The 25,955-nt window shown below is 56.3% G+C and overlaps 2 protein-coding genes across 4 annotated transcripts; both read right to left on the bottom strand.

The window, feature by feature from the left end:
- Nucleotides 1-1,649: 1,649 nt before the first annotated feature.
- On the bottom strand, nt 1,650-9,855 carry SNAI3 (snail family transcriptional repressor 3). Its single transcript, XM_036440916.2, has 3 exons — nt 7,745-9,855; nt 4,698-5,306; nt 1,650-2,481 (listed from the first exon to the last, which is right to left on the bottom strand). The coding sequence occupies exons 1-3, from the start codon at nt 7,818-7,820 to the stop codon at nt 2,300-2,302; spliced, it is 867 nt and encodes a 288-aa protein (XP_036296809.1). The 5' UTR covers nt 7,821-9,855; the 3' UTR covers nt 1,650-2,299.
- Nucleotides 9,856-15,318: 5,463 nt separating this feature from the next.
- On the bottom strand, nt 15,319-25,880 carry RNF166 (ring finger protein 166). Of its 3 annotated transcripts, XM_036440917.2 has the most exons (6): nt 25,726-25,880; nt 20,128-20,284; nt 18,437-18,549; nt 17,863-17,977; nt 17,626-17,733; nt 15,319-16,395 (listed from the first exon to the last, which is right to left on the bottom strand). In XM_036440917.2, the coding sequence occupies exons 1-6, from the start codon at nt 25,878-25,880 to the stop codon at nt 16,330-16,332; spliced, it is 714 nt and encodes a 237-aa protein (XP_036296810.1). In that variant the 3' UTR covers nt 15,319-16,329. The 3 variants fall into 3 exon arrangements, with proteins under 3 accessions (XP_036296810.1, XP_036296811.1, XP_045438558.1); XM_036440918.2 differs by lacking the exon at nt 17,626-17,733; XM_045582602.1 differs by lacking the exon at nt 20,128-20,284 and having other exon boundaries at nt 25,726-25,854.
- Between the last annotated feature and the right edge of the window lie 75 nt (nt 25,881-25,955).

Genomic DNA, 25,955 nt, shown 5'->3' with positions numbered 1-25,955 from the left:
TCCAGGACCGTGGGAAAATTAATTTCTTGTTGTTTAAGCTGCCCAGTGTGTGGGACTTTGTTACAGCAGCCGAAGCAAACTCATACATTAGCTAAATGGGACTTCCCCAGTCTCAGAAACATCTTCAGTCCACTGGCTGAGACAGTCTGGTAGAGGCCAGGAAGGGGCTCCCCTGGGTGGTCTGCTTCATCAAGGTCACCTTGGTCCAAAGAATCCCAAGACCAAGGTCAAGTTTCCTCTGGGATGACCCAAGACACCTCCAATGGGCATCATCAAACCTACGGAGCACCAGCTGGCACCTATGGTGGGGGCCATCAGGGCTGGGACTGCGGCAGAGGCGGCTGCAGAGTAAGATACTTGGCACCCAGTGTGTCCAGGTAAATGCTCCGGAATGTTCTCCCATGCAGAGGAGGCTCAGAAATCTGGTGGCTCAGGGCTGAGTGTGGGGTCGGGAGGAGGGGGGCTCTGCACATGCTGAGTGGCTCCATTCCAGGCCCAGGACCCAGGGGCCTGGCTCTCCATTGGCTGGGACGGCAGGCTGTCCTTCCTGGAGCAGCATGTGCCTCCCGACATCAAGGACTCAGACTCCCTTACACTCAGGCCTCCATCTTCGGTCCTGGATGCTGCCTTCTCTCCAGGGTCCTGCTGGAGACGGTGAAGAACGCTGGCAGGAGGCAGGATCAGCCCAACAGGTGACCACCCGGAGGTCTGGGGGTGAGAGGAGTCTACCTGTGAGAAGGCAATGATGCCTCCATGCTGGGGCAATGGGTACCGGACACTGGGCGGGGAGAGGAGGTTCTTATGTGTTGGCATCTGAGTCAGTTTGGGAAGGTTTGTGTGTCCAGGGCGGGGTCAAAGGTCTGAGCCACACACTCAGGTCACAGATGCCTGCAGCCTCAAGAGAAGATGTGGAGCCAAAACAGTTTTGGCTCAATGGATAGAGCGTTGGCCTGAGGACTGAAAGGTCCCAGGTTTGATTCTGGTCAAGGGCATGTATCTTTGTTGTGGGCACATCCCCAGTAGGGGGTTTGCAGGAGGCAGCTGATCTATGTTTCTCTCTCATCAATATTTCTAACTCTCTATCCCTCTCTCTTCCTTTCTGTAAAAAGTCAATAAAATATATTTTTTTAAAAAGAAGAAGAAGATGTGGAAAACAAGGCTGACATACTGTGGGCAGGTGAGGAGACACGGCTCCTTGGTGAGGTGGCCCAGCGAAGATACCCTCGTGGTGACCGCGGACAGGCCTGCAGATACAGCGTGGTTCTCTCTCCTAACGTAGACCGTGGGGGAAATGAACGCCAGCCATGCAGCGCTCACAGCCCACCCCGGCCCTCTCTTCTGGCCTGGTTTCCTCACACTTCTCTAGCAAGCCCTCACTCATCCCCAGCCCGAGGTCACGCCCCTCAGTCAGTCCTCAGTCTGATACTGTTCCATCACTCGTCTCTTTCTTCCGGAAGAAGACACCCCTGCTCACCTGGACCCTGCCTCCAGCAGCCTCGCTCCCCGTCCCAAAACAGCATCACAGCCCGATGCCCTGATCCCCATTCTCCTCCTCGGTGGCCGGGTCCGGCTGCTTCTGAATAACTTCTCAGAGCTCAGACTCCTCCACAGACGCAGGGGACTGGGAACACGCAGAACCTCAGAGGACATAACAGGCCTGAGCACGTGGACTCTTTATTGCCCCACGATGGGGAAGGGGGCCCAGCTCCTGCTCCCCCGGGTGCTGCTCCACCTGAGGGACAGCCTAGTGAGATGGGGAGGGCGTGTGCGCATGTGCAACATGAGGCTGCGGGGGCTCAGATCCCAAGCCAAAGGCAGAGGGAGGTGAGCCTTGAGGTAGCTCTTCCCACGCAGGCTGGACTGTGAGTGTGCTCGCACAAGTCAGACTGTTCGCGTGGAGCTGCGGAGCGATCCGAAGGCCCCATTCCTTGTCTTAATGGCAGGCACAGCCCATGCTGGCAACAGTCCCCAACAGTCTAATGCTTAGAGACACAGAAGCTGAAACCAGAGCAAGTGGAACACAAAACAGTGGTTCTTGTTTTGCTGAAAGTCGTCCCCTCTGAGTGGGCAGAGTGGGCAGGAGACCCTCCACGGGCCCTGGCACACCCCGACGCCCCGCTGGGCTGTTCTGGCTGTGGTGTGCAGCGAACGCACCTGAGAGTGGGAGGCTGAGCTCCTGCCCTCCGGGACTGCCAGCTCCTCTGAGCACACCAGGCAGCACGAGGCTGCGAAGAGGGTCGCCAGCCGTGATGTCTCTGGGTGAGGTCTCGTCCCTCCTGCAGCACCAGACCCATGCCTCTCAGGGACCGGGGCAGCAGCCAGACTCCTCATGCCTCACCAAGAGCGACATGCGGGAGAAGGTCTTGGCGCAGCTCTTGCACTGGTATTTCTTGGTGTCCGAGTGTGTCTGCAGGTGGGCCCGGAGATTGGAGCGGTCGGCAAAGGCCCTGCTGCAGTGAGAGCAGGCGTAAGGCTTCTCACCTGGGGGAGGAAGAGGGGCAGGCGGGTGAGTGACTATCTGGGGTGTCCTGGAAGTCAGCCCCAAGGTTCCTGTGTTTATAAGTGAATAACTCCAATGCTTACTTAATTCCAAGCCATTGATTGTCAACCCCTCTCCCCTTCTAGGACATAGTGAAAGGAGCCTTAGTCCCTGACCCAGGAGGAGACATTAAGGCCAGGAGGCCACACAAGCGCCTACGTTGGGGCCACTGGGGATTGGGCGGAATGATATGACTAACCCTTCCGAAGAGCAAAGGTCCAGCATGCTCTTTGCTACATCTACCGCAGCTGCTAGGTCTTTCTGTTCCTGCCTGAGCTCTCCTGGGGCCTTTGCCACCCAGATCTGGACGCGAGAAGCACGGCACCTTCTGCAGCTGTACCTCCCACCAAAAGCCGGTGATGGAGACCAGCTCAGCTGCCACAGAGGGTAGAGTGGGAGGAGGCAGGCATTTAGGAATGGTAAAATCCTTGGATCCTCCAGGCCACCAGGATTTGGACAAAGTCCTACTGTTGGGACCTTGGCCCCTAGGATGATTCTGAAAAGTATGAGAGTCACCTGTTCTCTGCTCGTGTAGAGCAGCGTCCAGTCCTGCAGCCTTACAGAGCCCTGAGAGCCACCAGCCCGACACCTGGGCTCACTCCCTGCCAGCCAGCCTCCGGTAGGGACTCCCACCCTCCTGGTTACCAGAACAAGAGCACTGAGCCTCTGAGATGTGTGACATCCTCAGAAAGAGTCAAGAAAAATGGCTCCTTTCCCATAACACCCTTCCCCGCCTCCACCCAGGTGTGACTCAGAAGATTCTAGCTACGGGCAGTGATTTAGGATTAGGGAGGCTCCGGTTACAGAAAGTGTGTGTTGCAACTGGGGGTCTGCGATCAGGACCAAAAGCTTATTCTGGGAGCTCTGTTTCTTTGTTCCTGTCAGCAACTCTGCCCTGTATGCTTGACAAAGTTTCAGGCTCCCGGCGGAGCTGCAGGCTGAGGTGCACCTCATTGCTGGCCGCCCCTGTACAGAGCAGGCCCCTTCCGCTCTTTCTGGGCAGTAGGTTGTAATCTGTGGCATGACAAGCTGAGGTTCTTAGGTCTCCTTCAGCTCCCTGCCCATGTCCCTTTCCTTTCTGCTTCTGCCTTTGTCTTTTCTCCACAACTGCCCTTCTCTCCTTCCATTCCTATGGGCTCCTGGCCACCCTCTCACTCCTGGACAGTTTGCTCCAGGTCCCCAAATTCTAAGTGAAGTCTCAGCTGTCATCTCTGCCCTTCAGATAGGCTGTGATGCCTACGGTTCTTACTCCCAGCCCAAGCCTTTATTGCTCCCTTCTCCTCCTGTTCCAGAATTCTAGAAGGCCATGGAACGTAAGACATCAGATCCTGCCGAAGCCGGTTTGGCTCAGTGGTAGAGCGTCAGTCTGTGGACTTAAGGGTCCCAGGTTCGATTCCGGTCAAGGGCATGTACATTGGTTGCAGGCGCGTCCCGGGTGGGGGGTGTGCAGGAGGCAGCTGGTCGATGTTTCTCTCTCATCGACGTTTCTGGCTCTCTATCTCTCTCCCTTCCTCCTCTCTGTGAAATATCAATAAAATATATTTTTTTTAAAAAAAGACATCAGATCCTGCTGAAGCATTCTACTCTTTGCTGGGTGTTATGGGTTGGATTGTGTCCTCCAAAAAAGAGTCGTCCACGTCCTAAACGAGTATTTGGAAATAGGGGCTTTGCAGATGTCATCAGGTTAAGGTGAGGTCATATTGCAGTGTGTGGGCCCTGATTCAATATGACTGTGTCCTTATAACAAGAGGGAGATTGGGACACAGAAACACAGGAAGGAGAGGTCACGCGAGGTCGGAAGAAGCGGTCGGAGTGATGTGGCCACAAGCCAAGATATGCCCGGAGCCCCCAGGATCTATCTGGAAGAGGCAGGATGGATTCTCCTCTAGAGCCTTTGGAGGGAGGCAATCCTGGAACACCTGGGCTTTGGGATTCTGGCCTCCAGACAATGGGAGGGGACATTTCTGGTGTTTTGAGGCCCCTCCCCCAAGATTGTGGGGCTTTATTCTGCAGCCCCAAGACACAAATGCACAGGAGAGCCAAAGCTGTGAGGATGTCTGTCTTCTTGGTCATAAAACTGACCCACTCCTCTTTCTAACCTCCAGGCCCCACTCCCGCGCCCACCCAGATCCCTCTTGTGGACCCGACGCTGTCCTACCTGTGTGGGTCCGGATGTGGCCCTGGAGCAGCCAGGGCCTGGAGAAGGCCTTGCCACAGATGGCACAAATGCAGGGCAGCGTGTGCGTGCGGATGTGCATTTTGAGGGCCCCCAGGCTGGAGTACTCCTTGTCACAATACTTGCAGGTGAAGCAGCGCTGAGCCTGCAGGTGGCAGTGCAGCTGCCGGTGCCTGGCCAACCCAGCTAGTGTGTGGTAGAGCTTGTGGCAGTGGATGCACTGGAAGCCCCCTGGGGCACAAGGGGCCTGCTCAGCCCCCAGCAGTCTGTCTGGAGGCTGGTCCCCGCCTAGGCCTAGAATTGGGGGCCACCGTGTGGGCAGAACCAGCAGTGGGGGCAGATTGAGGTGGTTCAGGCTGTCTTTGAGGGGTATGCTGGGAGCCTGGCCAGCACAAGGGTCCATCAGGCTGACTTCCAAGGGATCTGGCTCAGAGGTCCCCCGAGCTTCTGGGAGGGACAGGGAGATGCAGGTGACGACAGAGGTGTGGTCCCAGGGCTGGGCAGGATCAGCAGAAATGGGAGGGGCTGCCCTGTCTGGGAGAAGGAGGGGCACCATCAGCCCCCCACAGGCAGAACAGGAGCCATTGATTTCTAGAAGGGCAGAAAGAGAGAGAATAGAAAGGTGAAACTCAGTCCCAAAGTCTTGTGTTCTCTTCCATCTTGGGTCTAATTTTAAGTTCACCTTCTAAGCCACGCATGTCAAACTCAAAAGCTAACATGGGCCAAATAAATGAGGCATACGGCTCACAGGCCATGAGTTTGACATGCTTGTTCTAGACCAGTGGTTGGCAAACTCATTCATCACTGGAGCCAAATATCAACAGTATAATGATTGAAATTTCTTTTGAGAGCCAAATTTTTAAACTTAAACTTCTTTTAATGCCACTTTCTTCAAAATAGACTGGCCCAGGCCGTGGTATTTTGTGGAAGAGCCACACTCAAGGAGCCAAAGAGCTGCAATGTGGCTCACGAGCTGCAGTTTGCCGACCATGGTTCGAGGCTATCAGAAGCTTGGCATGAAGGGAAAGGCCTGAAAGATGGAGGTGTCAGCTGGGGAAGTGATGACGGCCCAGGAGTCTAGAGGAGGAATCTCAGTTTCTCTTTAAGAACAAAAATAAAGAAATACCTTATAAAATCCCAAAACAGCCTTCATGGGCCCAAGGAAGGCTCCCTCACTGCCGGACAGGATGGGTCCTCTCTCTGAGTCCCTTTCCACCTCAGGACCAGCTCACAGTGCATCCCCAGGCTGCCACGCAGCATTAACTCAGAGCGCTGGGCTGCAGGCCACCACATGTAAAATAATCAGCCTCCGGTCACCTCCTGATTACTCCTCAATACCCTGACAGGGTGCACACAGCCTCCTGGTCCAGAGAGGCTGTCCTCTGACCTCAGCCTGTTGCTCCTGTGTTTGGGAGCCAGCCTGCCCCACTCTTGACCCAGAGTGGTGGGCCCCCAAAGTAAACAGGTTAGTTAGTCGGTGAGAGTTAAATTCTGTATCTCCCCAAAGCTGAAATCTCCAAATAGCCCGCAACCCATTACTTATTCCTTATGTGCTGAAATGAATCTCTAGCCCCGGATTGGGACAAGAGGGCTGGGGGAGAGGAGCAGAGAGAGCCAAGGGGCTGCCAGGCTGTTCTCGGACAGTCCTTCACTGGGCTTTGCACAGTTGCCCAGATTTGCACATTCACATTGTGAAGGGGGTGCACTGTATGACTGTACTCTACACAGTGGTTTTTAAAGTTTTAAAATTATGGCCCATGGAAATTCAATTTTCCATCATATATACCTGATGCAACACTTTCCTTTATCTGAAGCATCACACTTTGATTGTTTCTATTCTGTTTTATTTTAAAAAATCAAGCCCAGCCAGTTTGAGCATTGACTGATGAACCAGGCGGTCACAGTTTGATTTCTGGTCAGGGCACATGCCTTGGGTTGCAGGCTCGATCCCCAGTAGAGGATGTGCATGAGGCAGCCAATCGATAATTCTCTCTCCCACTCCCTTCTGAAATCAATAAAAACATATTTAAAAAACAAACCAAAAACCCCTGTCCCGTAGTGTATATAACAGTAAATACTACCGAATGTAAAAGATCTGCCTGATCTCTGCGATTAGGAAGTTCTTAAAAAAAAAAAAAAAAATTGCCTGTGGTGACTACTTTAATTTCAGGACCCAGAAGGGAGGCTCCGGGCCCTGGAAGGCGCCCCCTGGTGGCATCCCTGCCTCGGTACTAGTCAGAGACTCCCCACGCTGGGTTCTGAGAGCCTCCACAATGCCCCTGCTTCCCCTCTCCCGCTTCCCCTCTGAGTCACCAAGCAGTCCCCCGGAGGTCTCACCCCAACAAGCTGCTGAGCTGGGGAACAGCTCTAACTCTAGAGGCCTTTGCCTTGGGACCTCCCGTGTCCCTCTGCTCAGCAGGGAACAGGAATGAGGGTACAGTTCTGGGTCCTGGACTCCCACCTCCCCACCAAGCCTCCCGGGGAGAGGATGGCAGCCCCTTAGCCCAGCTTGCCCTGGGCAACCTCCACTGGGGTAAGGAGAGGCCGGAGGTAGACCCTCAGGCGGGGTGAGTAGGCACTGGGAACGCTGGACAAGCTGGGCCTTGGCACCACAGAGCCCATGGTCACTCTTCCCGGGCCCTGCGGCCACCGCCCAAACCAGGATGTTCCTCCAGAGCCCTTGGATGGCAGCCCCCGGCGGCCCTCTGAGTCTCTTCCCACCATTCCTGGGACCCTTCCCAAAGCTCCTGCCCCACGAAGATGGCTACGGGTTCTTTTATCTGGGATGGGCGCGCCAGGCCATAGGGGAGGAGCCCAGAGTGATTGGGAACCTAGAAACCTATCTAAGTGGGAGAGAACCCCTGCTCGCTCCGCTGGACTCGGCAACCTACCTGCCTTCAGCCTTGCAGGTGAGCTACCGCCTCTCCTCCTTACCTGGGACACATGTCACCCACTCCCAGGGGCCTCCCCCTTCTGCCCCGCGGGAGCCTGAGCCCTGGGCAGGGGCTGGGGAGCCCTGCAGCGCCTACCTCTCTGTGTCTCCAGCTCCCCGTAGTTGGGGACCCTGTGACTGGAGTGCGTTTTCACCAGGAAGGAGCGCGGCATGGTTCCTCGCGGGTGCAGGTCCCGCTAGCGAATCCACAGAAGGCGGGTCCGCAGCGCCGCGGCAGGTGCGGGCCGGGTCAGGCTCATTAGCATAGCGCGCCGCCTCGGCCAATCAGCGCGGGGAGCGGCCGGGGCGGGGCGGGGCGGGGCGGGACCGCGGGACCAGGCTCCGGGGCCACGCCCAGGACAGGTGCGCGGCGTGGGGGCCGGAGCGCGTGGCCGGCGTGTCCTGCCCACGGGACCTCTCTGGCGCGCACCGCGAGTCACGTCGACCCCCGGGGCCTGACGCACCCACTGGTCGCAGACTAAAGGGCGGAGGTCAGGGCTCGGCGGAAGCCCAGGCGGCTCCAGTGCGCAGGGAGTGAGACCTTGCGCGGAACCCAGCCTGGGAGAACCCCGACTCCAGCCGGTTAACCCGCCCCGCCTCCTGCTCAGACCCGCCACGGTAAGATCGATAAGCACAAGCCCTGATCAGCTATAGTGGTGACCAATGGGGTGAGCTGGCCTGGGCAAGCCTTTCCAGTGGACCTCTTCCCCTGGAGACAGTGTTTTAGGAGTTGGTTCCAGGCATCCAGAAAACTCAAATGGTGGGAGAAAGGACACCGCCTGGAATTCTGGAATCCCAAGAGATTCTATTGTAATATGTGGTTACAGGAAGTTTAATCAAAGAGGGCAAAGCTGTGCACTTTGCAACAGCTTGTCTGTGTCTCTGGGCAGCCATGTTCCTCCTTCAGTGTGCTTTGGAATCCTCAATGCAGCAAAGAGCTAGGTGTCTGGTCCCTTTTGATGTGGACATTTCAAGAGTTCAGGGGTCAGATGGGGCAGTCTCTGGGCGGTGGACACAGCACCTGGCTGGCCTCCTGAAAGCCACAGGGTGTGTCGTTGGCTGTGTAGCAGGCCTGCCTTCCCAGCAGAGTCTTTTAAGGCCCAGGTGCTGGGCTAGAGGAAGTGAGAAAGGACAGCACGGGCTTGGAGGGCGTGGTAGGCACTGCAGGGAGTCTGTGGGAGAACCCGTGCAGAGACAGTGGGAGGAGGGCTGTGACACACAGTGTCTCACATTCCCACAGTTTTGCAGATGAGAAAACAGGCTTTGAAAGTCTGGGGAGTGGTTGAATTGGGAACAGGGCCCACCCTTCCAGCCTTACTGGAGGTGTGTGTACCCCATGAAGGCGTGTGGAAGGGCAGGTCCTGCACAGACAGGAGAAGGTGTGAGCCTCTCCTGTGGGCCATGGCCTGGCACCATGCTGCCACATGTGGCTTTCAGAGGACACGTGACTGCCTTCTGCTTATTCACCTGTTCCTGGGCCTCGAAAGGTTTCTATTTATACCCTCTCTTCCTTCCCTCTCCCTCTCCCAGATGTAGACAACAATTGCAGATTCGTGGGCCAACCCTTTGCCCATACTGTCCTTCTGCACCCAGCCACCCATTGTGTGGCCGCCGGCCCAGATGACCTCCTTAATCCCCAGAGAGATGCTCTGTTATTTAGGGGAGCCGGGGCACTCCTGTGGAGAATCTGCTGATCTCAACTTGGAAATGAACCAGGTACCCCAGGGTGCTTGGAGCACCTTTGGGTTAGGGGCCATTGACTCCTTCCTGGGGCAGCCATAACGAAGGGCCCAGAGGGAAGTCTCCAATCCCAAGAACATCTCAGAACTGCCCTCCTTTGGTGGCACAGACTGACTTTTGGCTGTGGGGACCCAAGTGGTACCAACAGAGGAAAACCTCAGCATTTGCCTGTCCCTGTCTGTGCAGCCCAGGGTGGGGGTGGAGCTGCCCCCATCTGCTCTGCTCTGTGTCCTTCTGTCCTCAAAGGGCTGCTGGGCCTGGCAGTGAAGCCTCACCCTGCCCTGCGGTGGGAGATACACTTCTCACCACCCCCTCTCTCACCCAGAGCAGGACTCATAGGGAACCGAGGTGCACCGTTCCTTCAAAACCCACAGCAGGCTTCCATGGGGACGACAATCCTGGGGACGTCAGCTTCCAAGAGCCAGGCCACTGCCCCTCCCATCGCTGTCAGTGTGGGACCCCCACCCCCCTGAGCCAGGCTGGAGCCAGCCTTTGTTACATGAGCTCAGGTCCACAGTGGAGGGAGGTTCAGCAATGCTTGTCGGACTAGATGGAAAAGCATCAAGTCCCCAGATTGCATGGCCCCAGACATGAGGGTTAGAGGCGTAAGCCTGTTTGTGCTCTCTAGTGCAGATACGTGTGTGAAGGTCCCAGGCCCAGGAGTGAGCCTGGCATCAGGACTCTTGGAATAGTGCTCAGAACCAGGCCTTGAAGCTGGAGCTCATCTGTCCCAGGCCCCAAGCAGATGGCCCTTGCACTGGGGGCACCAGCCACTGTGACAGTGGCTCCCAGTATCAGTGTGTGGACCTTTTATGGAGGGAGTGTGGGCATGGATGGGAATTCCTGACTTGAGGCAACCTCACGGCTACCCAACGTGATGGACACATAGAAACTTGGACCCAAATCTCCAGCTCCCAACAATCAACCGGTCAGATAGGTGGCAGTGTGTGCTTGGTCACCCCCAGTGAGGGAAAACTCACTACTGCTTACAGCTGCTCATTCCTTTGGGACATGATTGTTAGAGGTGATACTGATTCTTAAATAGAGGTTCAGTGGACATATCCTATGTGATACCGGGGTATTGAGAGGGACCGTTGTCCTTCCACACACAGCGTATAAGGCAGGCAGTGGAGGCCTGGACACCTTAGGGTTGTGATGTTGGATGATGAAGAGGGTTCCTGGGGGCTGGGGCAGGAAGGGTGAGGACCGAGTGGTGACTGGACAGGAATACACTGATGCACATGTGTCAGTATATGTGCGTGCTTGTATGTGCATGTATGAAGATCTGTCTCTTGTACATGCGCACATATAATATTTGTATACATGTGTACATGTGTGAGGTTGCAGGAACTGTTCTCATGTGATACAGAGGTTGGACATCAGCAGATGAGCCCTGGCCTTGAATGGAGGGGTCTGTTGGGTCCACATCTCTGTTCCCAGCTCCTCACCCTACTGAATCCTCTCTGCACTCGTCCACAGCAGGTTATTGTAGAGACTCAATAGCCATGTGTTGGCTGGCTCTCTCTCATAGTGATGGACTGGACAGGACAATCCTATTTGCTGATCTTCCCTCAGTGCAATGTCTGAACCTTGGCACACGTGGCCTCAAGTTCACTCGGTCAGTGTGCTGTGCTTCTCGTGCTCACCCAGCCACCAGGACACAGAGAGCAACGAGGCCTATCCTCAAGATTTGCTGGAGAGGCATCTCAGCTGGCTCTAACCTCCACAGTAGCTTCCAGCTGAGGAGCTCAGCCCCGCCAGAAGAGCATGTGGAAGACCCCAGAATGCACCTCCGGGGCCTGGGAATCCTGTCAACACTCGGCCAGGCCTAGGGCAGGCTCTCTAGAAGCCACTGACTGCAGGATCTGACATGCTGGCCACCACCTTCCGCAGAGCCCAGCGGCTCTGTCCCCAGGCTGGGTCAGGCTCCACGCTGGAGCTCATGCCCAGTTCTTCCCTCCTTTCCCTACTCAGTGTGTGCTGACAATGAACTGAGACAACCCTAGGAGTTGAAGCATTTGTCCTGAAAATATGTTGGAGTACTAACCCCAGCACCATGGTTGTGGTCTTATTTGGATATGGGGTCTTTGTGAGTGTAGTCAAGATGAGGTCATTAGGGCAGCCCCAGTCTGATAGAAGGGGAAATTCGGACACAGATGATGTGAGGGCACAGGGAGAATGCCACGTGAAGCCGAAAGCTGAGTGGTACATCTGTGAGCCAAGGCTCCTGGGGGCTGCTGGAGCTGGAGAGCCAGAGAACAGGAACAGAACGGAGGCTTCCCCTCGGCCCTGCCGACACCTGGGCCTCTGGCCTCCTGAGCAATGGGAGGATCCATTCCCATGGTGGAAGCCACAGTTGTGGTTTTTGTTACAGCCGCCTCAGGACACTCACCCAGACAATCAAGGAGAACAAACCACAGTGCCATAAACCCATGCACCAAATGTGCTTAGAGTTTCTAGAAAAATACCACATTGATGCTGTTTGCACTTCCCAGAGGCCTGTTTGTGAGCCCATCCACCCTTCCTCTCTAAGTGCTTCCATAGGTTTGATAGCAGACTCCTGCAGGAGGCGCAGGTCCACAGAACAGTCTGCCAGCTCCTGCCTCTTCTGCTCCTCAGTTGGAGAGGAGGCCACACCAGGAGGGGCCCAGCAGCTGGCCGAACCTGTGGCTGTGAGGGCTGCACTCAGAGGAAACGGGCCGGTTTCAGCCCACCTTGTTCCCACCCGGCTGCCTGCCCTTTTCCTTGGCTGAGACCCAGGCTCTGGTTGAGAGGCCAGCCTCCCCTCCTTGCTTCTGACTGACATGGAGTGCTGCTAGAGATGTGGTGCCGAGGCTGATTGTGCAAGAGCACTGGGACCCTCTCAGCCCTGGAGTTTAAGGCCCCTGCCTCATGAGCAGGCTGACTGCAGCTGTGTCATGATGAAATGCCTTCCCTGCACCTGTCCTGGGTGGGGCAGGGCATCCTGTCCTGCACAGGTGTCTCAGGACTTGTCAAGATACACCAGTAGGAAGAGTCCATGCCTCTTGTGACAGGTCCACAGAATCTCTTCATTCAGGAAACGGGTTCAGTGACTTCAGCCTGTCACCCCTGGGGTGCATGAACCTAAGTCAAGATGGTCCCCAAGGGACTGGGGGAGGGTACAGCTCTGTGTGGCAGGTGTGCTGCCCCCTCCCCTCCGCCCCGATGATGAGATGAAGCAGGTAGTTCCGCTTTTTTGTTCTTTGATGCCTCTGTATACATTTGTATTTCCTGAAAAGATGGGCCTGGACGCCCACAACCCAGTCCGAGCCAAGCCCAACAGGAGCTGCTCTGCATGTGTGCCCTACTGCCCGTCAGGGCCCAGAGCTGGTGGCCAGATCTCAGGACTGCTTACCAATGGGGCTGTGGAGCCCAGCCTGGGCCAGGGCCTCCGTGCTCTGGGTGCTCTGCCTTTAGGTGGCTGGTTGCCTGTCCCCTCACAGCAGGGAACCCAGAGGCCCTTTCTAGGCAGCAGGGTGTGCCTGACAGGAAAGGCAAGGGCTGACACCGCCCTCCCGGGACACTCCAGGGCATAGGCATATGGGGCCCTGAACAGAAAGATGGCTCGGCTTTGTACTGAAGAGGAAAGCTGCTGGGATTGTCAAGGTGGAGGAGACAAAGCAATGGGAGCCTGACTGAGCCCACACGCGGAGCGGCAGGAAGCCTGGGGAGCAGTTGTGTGGGAGCTCTGGCTCTGGCTGCCCTGTGGATTTGTGGTGAGATTTGAGGAAGGACACGAGGGGCTGGCCTGGGAGTGTGGCTTTCATCCCAGCTGTGGTCTGAGCCCCCCATTCTCATTGGGAGGCTCCATTGCAAGGATTTCAGACATTTGGCTCCACCTCAGATTTTATCCAAAGTAAGAGGAGCTGCTGGTGCAACAGCTTCAACCTGAGGTGTCCCCCACTTCCCACTGCGAGTTTGCTGATCCAGGTCACGTATGTTCATAACCACATGGGGCTCACATTAATGTCCCTCCCTGGGAAGACTATCCTGGAGACTGTTTTGGAGCAATGGTGTGTCCCATGTGTCCCGTGTGTCCCATGGGCCTGTGTACCATGTCTCATGAACCTGGGCTGTATGGCCCCATCACCTAGCCATCTCCCTGACGGGCGGACAGCAGGCAAGGACATGGTGAGATCAGGACCTGCTGAGATGCCCTGAGGCTACCTCCAGGGCTCCTGAGCCATGACAACTAAGTGGCCTGGGCCTATGGAAGCAGCACAGCCCTGACCCCCGGGAGGTCTGCTCAGGTGTGGACAGGCCTGGCCGGTGGCCCAGGTGGTAAATACACACACACACCCCCATGATCAGCCCAGAAACACAGCTGCTGTGTGTCCAGGCAGCTCTGGGGAAGAAGGGACAAGGGAAGTCTTAGCTGGCCCTGGAGCAGGGCAGTGCTTAGGACATCAGTGCCAGGGAGGCTCATTGGGGGAGGAAGGTGCTGGGTTAGAGGGTGGAGCAGAGATGGGCAGCAGGAGGGAGGGAAGCTTCAGTGTCTGGAGCCCAGCTGGCTCCAGGTCCCCTGGTGAGTAGACAGGCCATGGTCCCTCCCCGCTCAGTGAGGCTGGGGAATGTGGCCTGGTCTATGTGCCTGGTGGGCCAGTCGGCAGGTTGGGCAAGAGGGCTTCACTGGGGCCTCTGGCCTTCTGCAGGAGGGACCTCAGCTGCTTCGCCACTTTCCTTTCCTGGGGGCCCTGGGGAAGCTGAGGTTGGATCCAGACAGCTCCTCTGGGCACACTGCATCAAGGGCCTCCTTTTGGAAGGCTGGCACGTGGCTCTGCTATGCCCTGGAACCTGGCATCCTGGGCCAATGGGTCAAAGGTTGGTCAGAGGGAGAGTGGGGCTAGTGGCTCCTAAAGGTGTCTGAGGTCAACTGCTTCTAAAGGGGTAACTTCAGACCAAGTCCTAGTACCCTCTAGTGACCACCTGCGGAAACTTGCATGTGCCCTGCTCTGACAGTTTTTAGCTATGGACCCCGATGTCTCTGTAGAGGTGTGGTCCAGAACACAGCCCCATTGGTAAGCAGTCTGATGACGACAGAGTGAGGCAGGCACAGGGCTCAGGTGATGACCGGCCGCCAGGATACTGGCCGGCAGGTGATTCTTGTGGCTTTGAAAGGCCCACGGTGACTTGGAGAACAGCAGGGGCTGTGTCATGATGATAGCCATGGAGCACTGCCACTAGGGGGATGTTTCAGAGGAGGAAAGTGGGGTGCCAATGTCTAAATGGCTCCTCATGACCCTTCAGTGGCTGAGTGAGGCTTGGGAACTAAGGTCACACTTGGGGGGCACCAAGCAGCTAGGGGATGGGTTGCAGAGTGCCAAAAGCCAGCAGCAGAATGGTTGCCACATGAGGACTGCAGGACTGTGGGGCTTTACCTCAAGGACATCCTGACGACTCCCCCACCTATGGGCCAGAACAGGCCCCATTTAGACCAGCTCTGACAAGGGAGCCTGAGGAGATACCCAGCCAGTCCCCTGTCCTCAGCAAACCCTGTCTTATGACCTAGGAGGTGAAAGCCACCAACGCCCAACAAACTTTGCCTGGGTTTGCCACGAGGGACCAGATGCAATTCAAGAACTCTGACAGAGGCAGGAACAGGCTGGGGAACGAGGGTCACCATTGAGAAACCTCCAGCGCACTAAGGAAGCATGGTGTTCATGCAACAACCTGGTCCCCCAGTGACCACTGGCGGCCAAGGCAGCAGGGCCTGGGAGCGGTGGCGGGCAGGATGGTTGACCACAGTCCTCCCCTGGCCACCATATCCTCTTCCCAGGTGGCCCTGAAGCCAGCTTCACTGAGTTGGAGCTGCCTGGAGACAGAAACACACTTGCAAAGGAAGCTTGTGGTGACTCCACTCAAGCCCTGGGCTTTTATTGTTTACAGAATGAAACCCATCCTGCTGCTATAGATGCTTTGAAACATTTTATTTTTTTTTAAAGGACAGCAATAACTTATGCCATGAACCAAACAAGAATACTGACAAGCATTTTCTGGCCCAGTCCACCACTGCACAGCCCTGCCCCTTCCCACCAAGCTCTACCACCACTGGGGGTGGCCCTGCCGGAGGCAGGATGTGGTCAACGGGGCTGAGGCCAGGACCCTGGGCAGGAGGAGGCCCCAGAAGAGCCCAGTAGCCACTGCAAGTGGTCAAGGAATTGAGATTTCTTCCAGGTCACTATCAAAGGGAAATGACAAACCAACCACAGGAACCCTCAAAAACACTGAGATGGCCTGGGACGTGGCCACCTCCACCCATGTGCACAGGTGAAACCCCACGGTTCATTCTGGCCCCAGCATTTGCCCATCTCTCCCCTCCCCAGCCTGATCCCACATTTGTTTTTTACTTTTTTTTAAAAAATATAATTTTGTAAATGCTCCATAAAAATACTATTGTTCCTAGTCAAACACAGATATTGCAATATGAAGAGAAACTGCTTTGACTTTGCTCTATAAAATGTGAAAAGGTTATCACACTGGATAATATAGAAAAATGCCAGAATTTCTAGGTATCACAAAGCCAGTACCAGGTGCACAGAGGGAAGTGCTGCGAGACGCCGGCGGCGGCCGGCCTGTCGCTGGGCTCCGCCTCCGCATGGGGAGGACACCATGGCTTTGAGAGAGGCAGATAGCTGACTGCTCTCAGTCCCAACAGGCCGGCCCCGAGAGGGCTGCCTGCTTGGCCCGAAGCACCGAAGAAACCAGCCATGCTTAACCAGGAGCACAGGCAACCATCCCCTGACGGAGAGGGGACAGTGGTCTCTCCCGGCCTGGCAATCCGAGTGTCGCCTCTTCTTCTGAAATGATGGAGGCCCACCTGGCCCGCAAGGCGCATTCAGGTGCAGGCTCTGGGCCACAGAAAGCAAGCATGGCCCTGTCCCCCGAAGTGGGAGGTTCGGTCTTGGTGGCTGGGCTGCGCCTTCAGTTCTCGGAGAGAGACAGGGCCAGGGCGGCCTGGAAGGCAGCTTCCTCATCGATGCTGTAGTCCTGGAAAACAGGAAGTGGAGATGGGCTGGGGGGACTCAAGGGCCCAGACATGAGGGCCCAGCTGTGCTAGTGACTTCTCAGGACCACTTCCTCTGTCCAGTCACCCGAACAGACCAGCAGTACCACCTCCACTCTCCACACCTCTCTTCAGCACGACTCAGGCCAAGAATGAGGCCCCCTGCAGTCATGGGGTCACTGCTGCCATATAGAGAAAGCTCTGTTGGAGGTTAAAGTGCTGCCACATGTGGGATCACTGTCTGGCATCTCCCAAGTTCTCTGCATTGAGGGCCCCTGCAGCTGTCCAGTGGACACCTTGTCCAACAGACCCCTTGCCCAGCGGGCCTGTGGGAGGGGCAGACACTTGGAGAAAGAGCTGTCCTTCTGCCTCAGATGTGAGAACTAGGGTTGTGAGATGAGCAGAGAAGCCAGAGAGCTCCAGGCCTCCAACCACGAGGACCCTGGGGGTGGACAGGAGCATGAGTAATTATCCCCTATAGCCAGGAACCTGGAGGCCGCAGGCTGGCAGGGACAGGACCACAGGGCTGGGTGGGGAGGGGCTAAGCAGGAGGAAGAGCCTGAGGAGGTCTGCAGGCCTGGGGCAGGCATGGTTCTGACCAGAGCAGATAGGAGGGAAAGCGAGTTGGAGATTTTCAAGGTGGTGAAGTCCCTTTGGCTTCAGCCCACCACCCTCCACGGGTTCTCTGTCCTGAAAGGGCTGGGGAGATGGTCCCCCTGCAGTAGCCACTGCACCTGTGGCCACCTCTCCCAGAGAAGCCTCCCCTCACCCAGTGTGAAGGGAGCTCTGAAGAACCCAGGGGCCCTCTCAAAGTACTCTGTGCTGATCCAGAGTCCGAGGACCTCTAATGGTCACATGAACCTGCCCGCCATCAGCACCAGACCTGTGGGTGCTCCCGCAAAAATTTGGGGAGGGCCTTAGTGGGTTTGGCTCAGTGGACAGAGAATTGCCTGTGGACTGAAGGGTCGCAGGTTCGATTCTGGTCAAGGGCATATGCCCAGGTTGAGCTCGATTCCCAGCATGGGTGTCCAGGAGGCAGCTAATCAATGATTCTCTCTCAACATTGATGTTTCTATCTCTCTCTCTCCTCTTCCTTCCTCTTTGAAATCAATAAAAATGCATTAAAAAAAATCTGGGAGGCCTTTGTGTGTTCAGCTCCCTTTGAATTATAGACCTGAGGCTGGTTAAGGGTTGGGGAGGGGGAGGACACGCACCACAAAAGTGTCATAGGAGAACTTGTGCCGGTGGAGCAGGTGCTGCAAGAAGTTGGCGCTCTTGTAGCTAGGGTCACCCCAGGGCATCGCTGAGCAGATGGGGCACACCTGGAACAGGAGACACTGGGGTGAAGCTGAGCAGGAGTGAGAAGCAAGGCCCCGCCCTAGGGTCCCAGAAGGGCACTGTGGGTGGACAGTGGGGCTCAGGCACCCGGGCAGCTGGCAGCGGGTGCTCACCACACGGTTGGGATCGCTGCGGTGGTTGTCCACGCAGTGCTTCACCAGCTCCTGCTGGTCCAGGTTGCGGGCGCCACAGTAAGGGCAGGTGAAGGTTGACCTGTTAGGGATGGCACTGGAGTGGAGAGGGCGGGGTAAGTGGTGGGCTGGCTGGGCACTACCGACCTTCTCGTAGCCCAGCCCCTCCTGCCCCAGCACAGGTATGCCCTCCCCTCCCCTCCTCAGGAAGGAGGATCAGCCCAGTACCCAGGACCCCGGCCACCGTGGGGCCCTCTGTCCTGCTCCCAGCACACCCCGTTGCAACTGCTCTGTAACTGCTTGCTGCCTCATAAACTCCTGGTCCCTCTCCTTCCCAATATGGCTGGGCAAGTGGGGAGGGGACAGGCCACCTGCCCTGAGAAGAGTCATCTGTCCAGACCCTGCTTTTCTGGGGACAGCACATCCCTGCTGCGAGGTGATGCAGAGCCCCGTCCACTTCCTCTGGGTGGAGCAGCACTGCCTCCACCTACTGGTGCAGATCAGGAACTGCTCCCAGCACCCACAGGGACACACAGCCCCCAGTGGAGTGGCCTACCTGGGAATGGGCTGGGATGTGGGCACCACAGGGACAAACTTGGGACAGTTGGCCATCTGCTCCTGGACCTTCATGCATGAGGAAATGTGCACCCTCATCTTGGCCAGTGTCACCTGGGAAGAGAGGCAGGGCAGGGGTCAGGCAGGTGGGGGTGGGGGCGGGGCAGCAAAGCCTCTGGCTCCATTGGACCAGAGAACAACCAGCAAGCAGGCTGGTCCTGCTCCTGGTGTTCACAGCCCAGCAGTGCAACAAACAGATTCTGGGGCCTCTCTTAGGGGCCCAGTGTCCGCACTGGAGAAAAGAAGGGAAGGAGACAGACTTGAGACCTCAGGACATGCCTCTGAGCTACGCCCAGCAGCAGGTGCACACTGCTTTAGCTGCAGCTTGGCAGGAGGTTGGCATGGCCCTCAGCCCCTGGATGGGAGCACCCCAAGCTGGGGTCCCTGGGGAACGCAGAAGTGCAGAGTCCTCGGGGGAATGGGAAGTAGGTTCATTTAGGAAAGATGCTCCTCGTAACAGGAACCAATGAGCCAAATTCTTTTAGACAGTCGAACAGCTGACAAAACTCCTTACCAAAAGGTACCAATCAACCCAAACCAAACCCAGCTTGACCTTCTCCTTGGCTGCTTGAGTCACAAGCTCTGGTGGGGGGGTTGGGGAAAAGGGGTCCCAGCTTCAAGCATGGCCAGGGGAAGGGCAGCGCTTAGGAACCTTGGTCAATCCTCCCTGGGGAGTGAACACCACTTTCCTGCCATGTGACCAATGCCAAGAGGCTGGAGAGTAAGCATTTCACAAACAGAAGACTAATTCACAGAACTGAGGAAACAGCAAGAGAGGGAGCAAGAGGGACAGCTGCCTCCCTGAGCACAGGGCACTGTCCCCAGGACCAAGGTCTGACCCAGGTCTGGGTAACAGAATAGCCTTCCGATACCAGCTCTGCCCAGGGTTGGGGGCATGGTGTGAAGGGCAGAGCCACTTCACATGTGAAACTATAGGAGGATCAAGGGGAGAAGTGGGGAAGGGACTATGTGAGCCTGAAGGAAGCTCCAACAACCCCCAACCCTGGAGGTTCTCAGGTCAGCCCTGGAAGTTCAGACCTTTGACCTTTAAGGCAACCAACCAGTGGCTGCTTTCCATTGTGCTAAGTTAGTAGAACTTGTTAACCAGAGAGATGGCAACATCTGAAAATGTAAACTCAAAATCAGTTCTAGCTCCATCCACCAAGAGGCAGGGCCTCCCAGCCCTGGGGGCGTGGTGAGTGTAAGGAGGGTGACAGGATGGGCTCTAGGGCAGGATGCCTAAAGCAGGCGATGCAGGTGACAGGGGCCACAGAGCAATGTGCTCCATTTAGCCCATGGTCCCAAACTGCCCTCCCCTCCCTTACATAAATGCCTGCAGTGAGCAGCAGATCACTGGAGTGTCAAGGTTATGTCTGGGGTGGGTTTCAGCTCAGCCCATGCCCCGGCATCAGCCACAAGGCACACAAGAGACCCAGAGCCCAGGTCAGAGAGTGGAATTTGGGGGATGCAATGTGGGACCAGAGGCAGAGCCACCTGGAAGTGCCGTGAAGGAGGGGCCAAGCAGAGCTGCAGGGTCCTCAACAGAAAAGGGAAGAGTCCAACTTCTCTGCTGCAGGGCAGAACCATGCCCTAAGCACCCTCCTGGCCCCGAGGGCACCCAGGGGTGGGTACCTTCTTGCTGCAGCCCCGGCAGGGTGCCTTGTAGGACGAGAGCTGCTTCTCCACGTGGGTGGCCTTGTCCACCTTCTTGGGGTCGAAAGGCAGGCGGCACAACGGGCACAGGGGGGATGGTACCTGCAGGCATGGTTGGAGGCACTCCCCACAGAACCTGCAGGGGTAGAGGACATGGGCTTGAGGTCACAGGCCAGATTGCTCCAGCACAACAGGGCAACTCACCACTGTTGTCAACTGTGTGTTCCTGGAGACAGTTTTCCGAGCCCGAGTCCCACTGGCTGGATGGGTACCATTTGGCTCAAGGATCACCCCAGATCCCTTCCCAGCCATGGGCTTTTGGGACCCAGAGCTGCAGCTGTGGCTCTCTAGGACCTGTGCTGCCCTATGGTCCTGGTCCCAGCAAGAGCTCTGGCTACAGTAGGAGGCCTGAGCTCAGCCTGACAATCTATCAATAACTGCCACATGGTGATGATACCTCAGGGGGCTCAGAAAACATGGGGACAGTACAGGGGACCTTGGAGACCCCTCACTCACTAAGCTCTGGGGAGTAAAATCACTCACAATGGTGCGAGAGGAAATCACAGGACTCATTGATAGGAAAGGGCCAAAGCTGGCAGGTGAGCATCACCAGCTTTGGGACAGTGCCACCTTCTGTGCAGGAATGGCCGCCTGATAGGCCTGAATGGAGGAACAGTGACAGGAAGGACTGTGCTCAGACTCCTGACAGGCCAGCAATGATACTCTTGGTCCTGGGCATGCATGTGGGCACTTGAGGCTCCTTGCAGCCCTGAGCTCTTGGCACTGTTCATGGAGATGCTCGTCCTGTGTAGGCTGCATGTGCAGAGAGCCCTCCTACCCATGCACCCCTAACTGGAACTTACAACCACCTGCCGAGGAGGGTGCCGGTCATTAGAAAAAAGTCTGGTCAGAGGGGGTAAGAGGGAGAAGGTGCTTGATTACAGGACCACTTCAGTCCAGCTTCATAGGAAGTGCTGTGGGGACCACTTAGCTGCAACAAAAGACCTGGGACTTGGAGACACTGGAATAGAGCCCCAGAAGAGCATCATGGGGCTGAGCCCGGACACACAAGAAAGGTGGTAACTCTGCAAAACTACAAGAAGCCAGGGTGGGCACCGCTCTACGCCCACCTGTGTATGTCAGGCAGGGAAGGCCATGGTGGGGACAGGAGCTGTACGAGACAAAGGGGTGTGAAAATGTTTCTGAGTATACAGAGGACTCAGCTAAGCTAAGCAGTCAGAGTTCCCTTTGCCATCATAGTCTCACTTCCTTCTCAGAAAAAGGCAGCCAAGGGAGATCCACAGTCCCTCTTGTGCCCATCCCAAGGCCCGCCTCCTAAAGGCTGGACTCTAGTACTGCCATCACCTGACTGCTCACCTCTCACATTAACATGCACATGAGAGGCTTGGGTAGGCCTGACACCTAGAGTGCAGCGTTTCTGGTGACCCTTGTCCTGCAGAGTAAGGAGGTGGGCCCCTGGTCACTTCCTGCTCCCAGTGAGGGCTCACCAGGCATCACAGCAAGCATGCAAAGGAGATGTTATGCACCCAGCCCTGGTGCTCAGTGTGGATGCCAGGGCTGTTCCTCACCAGTCTTAGGGTATTTATCAGGTAGTCTCTTACTTCACCCAGCCTCTGGAGGAAAGTGCTGCCTCGATGGTCACAATGGGGAAGTCGAAAAACAAACAAACAAACAAACAAACGAGTGCTCATCCAGCACTAGTGACAGCAGCCAAGTAGAAACAACCACGTGGCCATTGTGACAGGTGTTAGACATGCGGATCTCAGTCTATCTCTGTGATGCACCGACTTAGCCATAAGAGGGAGTGTGTACTGACAGGTGTGACCACTGGAGGAACCTTGAAAATATCATGCTCAGCCCTAGCCAGTTTGGCTCAGTGGACAGAGAATCATCAGCCTGCGGACTGAAGGGTCCCAGGGTCAAGGGCACATGCCCAATTTCAGGCTTGATCCCCCCCCAGTAAAGGGCGTGCAGGAGGCAGTCGATCAATTATTCTCTCTCTCTTTCCCCCTCTCCCTTCTCTGAAATCAAGAAATAAAAAATAATATCATGCTCAGTGAAAGAAGCCAATCACAAAGGACTACATGGCATGATTTCATTTATGTGAACTTTCCAGAACAGGCAAATCCACAGAGACAGAAAGCAGGTTAGGAGTTGTGGGTTTAGAGGCTGAGTCCCAATGGGGATGATGAGAATGTACTAATATTGAATGTGGTAATGGTTACTCAATGCTGTGCATATATAGTATGGGCCACTGAATTGTATACTTGAATAAGGGAATTATCTCTCAGCAAAGCTGTAAAAACACATGCAGAAGGAAAGGATATAAGACCACATGTGGGGAAGAGCTGTAACCACAACACTGGCAGAATGCAGGGCCTCCAGAGAAGCAGGTCTCCGATGAAAGACAGAGGTCAAGGTGAAGGGTACCCTGCTGCCCTCCAATAGGAGGCAGGGGAACTTTGGGAGTCTTCGGAAGGCAAACCTGGATGCCTGCCTGACCCCAGACTCGCCCAGCCCTGCAGCACTGCTTGTCTCCTTTTCACAGTCCCTGAGGAGCTAGAGGTAGAACTAGGTGTCCATACAGTAGCTCAGCTCATGGCCTAGTTTCCAGCATCTTCAATGTGGTGTGGCGAGGGCTATAGCAGACTAACAGTGCTCACTTCTCCTGCAGGAGGTTCCTGCCTGTGTCTGCCCAAGGGACTGGTTCTGGGCAGCTTCTCAGCTGAAGGAGGCAGCTGAAGGGGCCTGTTCCCATGTCAAACCCATAGGCACAGCTGTAACAGCCTGATGACCAGTGCAGGGACTCCAGGCTACAGCAGTACCACTCAGGTGTCTCACTGTCACCCTGGCCTTCTGCATGTGCAGGTACACCAGGACAGGCCAATGTTCATAGGGCGGGCAGGCAGGCAGGCTGAGCCCCAGGCTCCTGAAACTGCCCTGAGTTGGGATGCTGACTTCCAAAGCATTTCCTGGATGGTCACGCAATGGCTCATGTGCTGACGCACCTCACTGGGCTCACCCATACAGACCCTGAGCTGCCTTTGGGCCATAGGCCTTGTCTGAAGCCTGTGTTCTCAGGCAGCCAAGCAGGGAGTGACCAAAACTCCCGGAGCCTCTGGGACCCCCACCCAGAGAAGCCAGCTCATTGGCCTGGGTGCAGCTGGCAGAGGCTGTAAAGGCTCAGTGGTCTTAGGGTCTGCAGTCACTGCTGCAAAAGTGGAAGGTGGAGAGGGGCTGTGAAGGTGGTGGGAGGAGAGTGGCTAAGAGGCAGGGTGGGCCTGGCCGCCTGAGCACAAACCATGTCTTTGTTGTGAGAATAGGAACCTTTATTCAGCCTACCTCACTTTCCTTGTACAGAAAGAACAGTGGCAGTACTGCTTCAGAGGACTGTGGCATTCAGGGAGCACTCAGAAAACATCTATTATCATTCCCTACAGTTCCCCTTAAAAATGAACTTTAAGACTCTTCTATGATCTCCTTTCAGTAACAAACTGAATGTGGGGATATTCAGATGCAGGGACAGATGGGATAGCACTAACTAGAGGGGATGAAAGAAGAGGTATAAAGTCCAGAGGTAGCCTGGGCTAAATAAACACTGCCCCCAACACGCCCTCAGGGGAGGGTCCATCAGAGGGTTAGAAACAGCCAGGCAGTTTCTGTTTCCGGATGTGGCTCACTGCCCAGGATGTCCCTTGAGAGTGACAGAAAACCAGCTTCCTCTGGGGCCCCTGGAGAGTTCCTGGGAGCCTTCCACAAGCTCCACTGAGGGGCTCCTGCTCGAAAGCCTATATCCCCTCCTGTCCAGGTGCTGGAGCAGGGGTACCTGCCCCACACAGGGCCACACTCACCACCAGAAAACCTATTTTGAGAAAGGAAACGGCTTAGTCAGGTAGCTGTAGAGGGAAATAACCAAACCACCAGCAAGGTTTTTACAGTAAAAGGAAAGGCAAAGCCTTCTTTGCTCATCTGTACACATGCCTTCAAAACACTGGGCCAGAAACTTCAGGAAATTAAGAAGTTGAGACAGACTAGCTAGGAAAACAAGGCAGCAGGCAGAGCCAGGGAGCAGGTCTTTTTAAGGCACAAGCTGTAGAAGAGGTCCTTGCAGGACCGGCCCTAGAAATAGGCGAGGGGTGAGATTATGCTAAGATTATGCGTGGGGGGGAAGGGCTTTATAAGAGATGCTTCACAATAATCCTGTGTAGTTCTGTATTCTGGAAACCACATTTTAAGAAACGATGTACTTGGATAAAAAAGAAAAAACACAGTTTTGTGCAGACCAAGAGGCTGGGTGTCAGTGCCAAAGGGACACAACTGAAGCCTAGGCAAGAGTTTCTAAAATTAGAAGCCTCACAGTTCTCTCAATGATGGGACTAAAGATGCAGAACACACCTTCAAACACCCACAAGTATGTGCTTACAAGAAATAAGTCCTGTTCAGGAGCTGCCCCTGTCCAAATGTTACCAGCAGCATGAAAAAGTCGCCAGTGCTCTGTGCTGCCTGGCATGGGGCGGGGAGAAGGGAGGAAAGGACCCTGACACCATCCCTGCCACCTCTCTGGGTGAGGAGCGGTCACACTCACCCAGCAGTTCCAGCTACCACTTTGTATCCAGAGCCTCCCAAGTGCTGCCCTTGTTTGCAAAATGCTGTAGGGCCTCCTACCAGCCTGGGTGCCCCTCAGCCCAACCCCTTATAGGGAAAGCTCCACCCCCTCAGCAGCTCTTCCAGCACCCAAGCCCTCTAGGCCCCGCTCCCCACCTTGCTGACTTCACTCAAGAGCTGCATTATTCAATCACTTGGGAGATTCAGAGTGGACACTGATCTCAGCTCCCTCCCTACCAGGCTGGCTGCTCCAAGATGACTTGAGTGAAGCTCTCAGCTGAAGGAGTGCCACATCCTCAGGTTTCAGTTCCTCAAACCTTGCAGGAGCCCTCTGTAAGCCCTGGTGCAGGCAGCTGGAAACCCTAGCAAGGTGCTTAGCGACTGGTCCCCTGTGGACCAGCCTGCCTGGCTGATGGGTTCTCCATCAGAACAACAGAAAGCAGCACCAGACTCCAAACAAGCCCCGCTCCTAACTTTAGGGAACTTCTCTCCGCAGCAATCTAGACAACAGACTGCCGGTCCGCAAAAAGAGTTGACAGCAAAAGCCACAGGCATTTATTTACAACCGCCCACTCCCGTCTCCGCGGGACCGAATCCAAGCGACTGGCGCAGAGGTCGTGCCGGCTGCCCTCTGAGCACCCGGGGAGGTCCGGAGGCCGTCAGCAGCCCCCGGGACGCCGAGACCCAGCAGGGTTGCGGGTTGCCCCGTGTGCCGCCGGTGTGGTGGGCGGAGAGCCAAGGCTGGCGGAGCCTGGGCTAAAGCGGATGGAAGTGCCGGAGGGCAGGGCCGGCGCAGCGTAGGAAGCCCCGCTCCTACGCCCCTGGGTCCTCCCGGAGCGCCGGGCTCCCCGCGGTGCCGGGCGGCCCTGGGTCTCCGACCCTGCAGCCGGGCGCAGACCCCTCCCCGCGGCGGAGCCCGGCCCCGCGGCCCCCGGAGGCCGGCGCACTCACGTGTGGCCACAGCTGCCGATGGCCACGGGCCGGTGGTAGACCTCCAGGCAGATGGGGCAGCTGTACTGCGCCTCCAGGCCGCTGTCGCCGCCCGCGGGCCCCCCCGCTGGCTGCCGCTGCTGAGCCGAGGCCACCAGGCTGCGGAACATCGCCATCCCAGGGCCAGGCCCGCCGCCGCCGCTGTCCCGGCCGGCCCGGCCAGGACCGGCCCTCGCGTCACCGCCGCGACG

Source organism: Pipistrellus kuhlii, unplaced genomic scaffold (genome assembly GCF_014108245.1).
Source record: "Pipistrellus kuhlii isolate mPipKuh1 unplaced genomic scaffold, mPipKuh1.p scaffold_m20_p_17, whole genome shotgun sequence".
Lineage (NCBI taxonomy): Eukaryota > Metazoa > Chordata > Mammalia > Chiroptera > Vespertilionidae > Pipistrellus > Pipistrellus kuhlii.
Note: the sequence above shows the minus strand (reverse complement) of the source record. Positions and strands in the feature narration are given on the sequence as shown.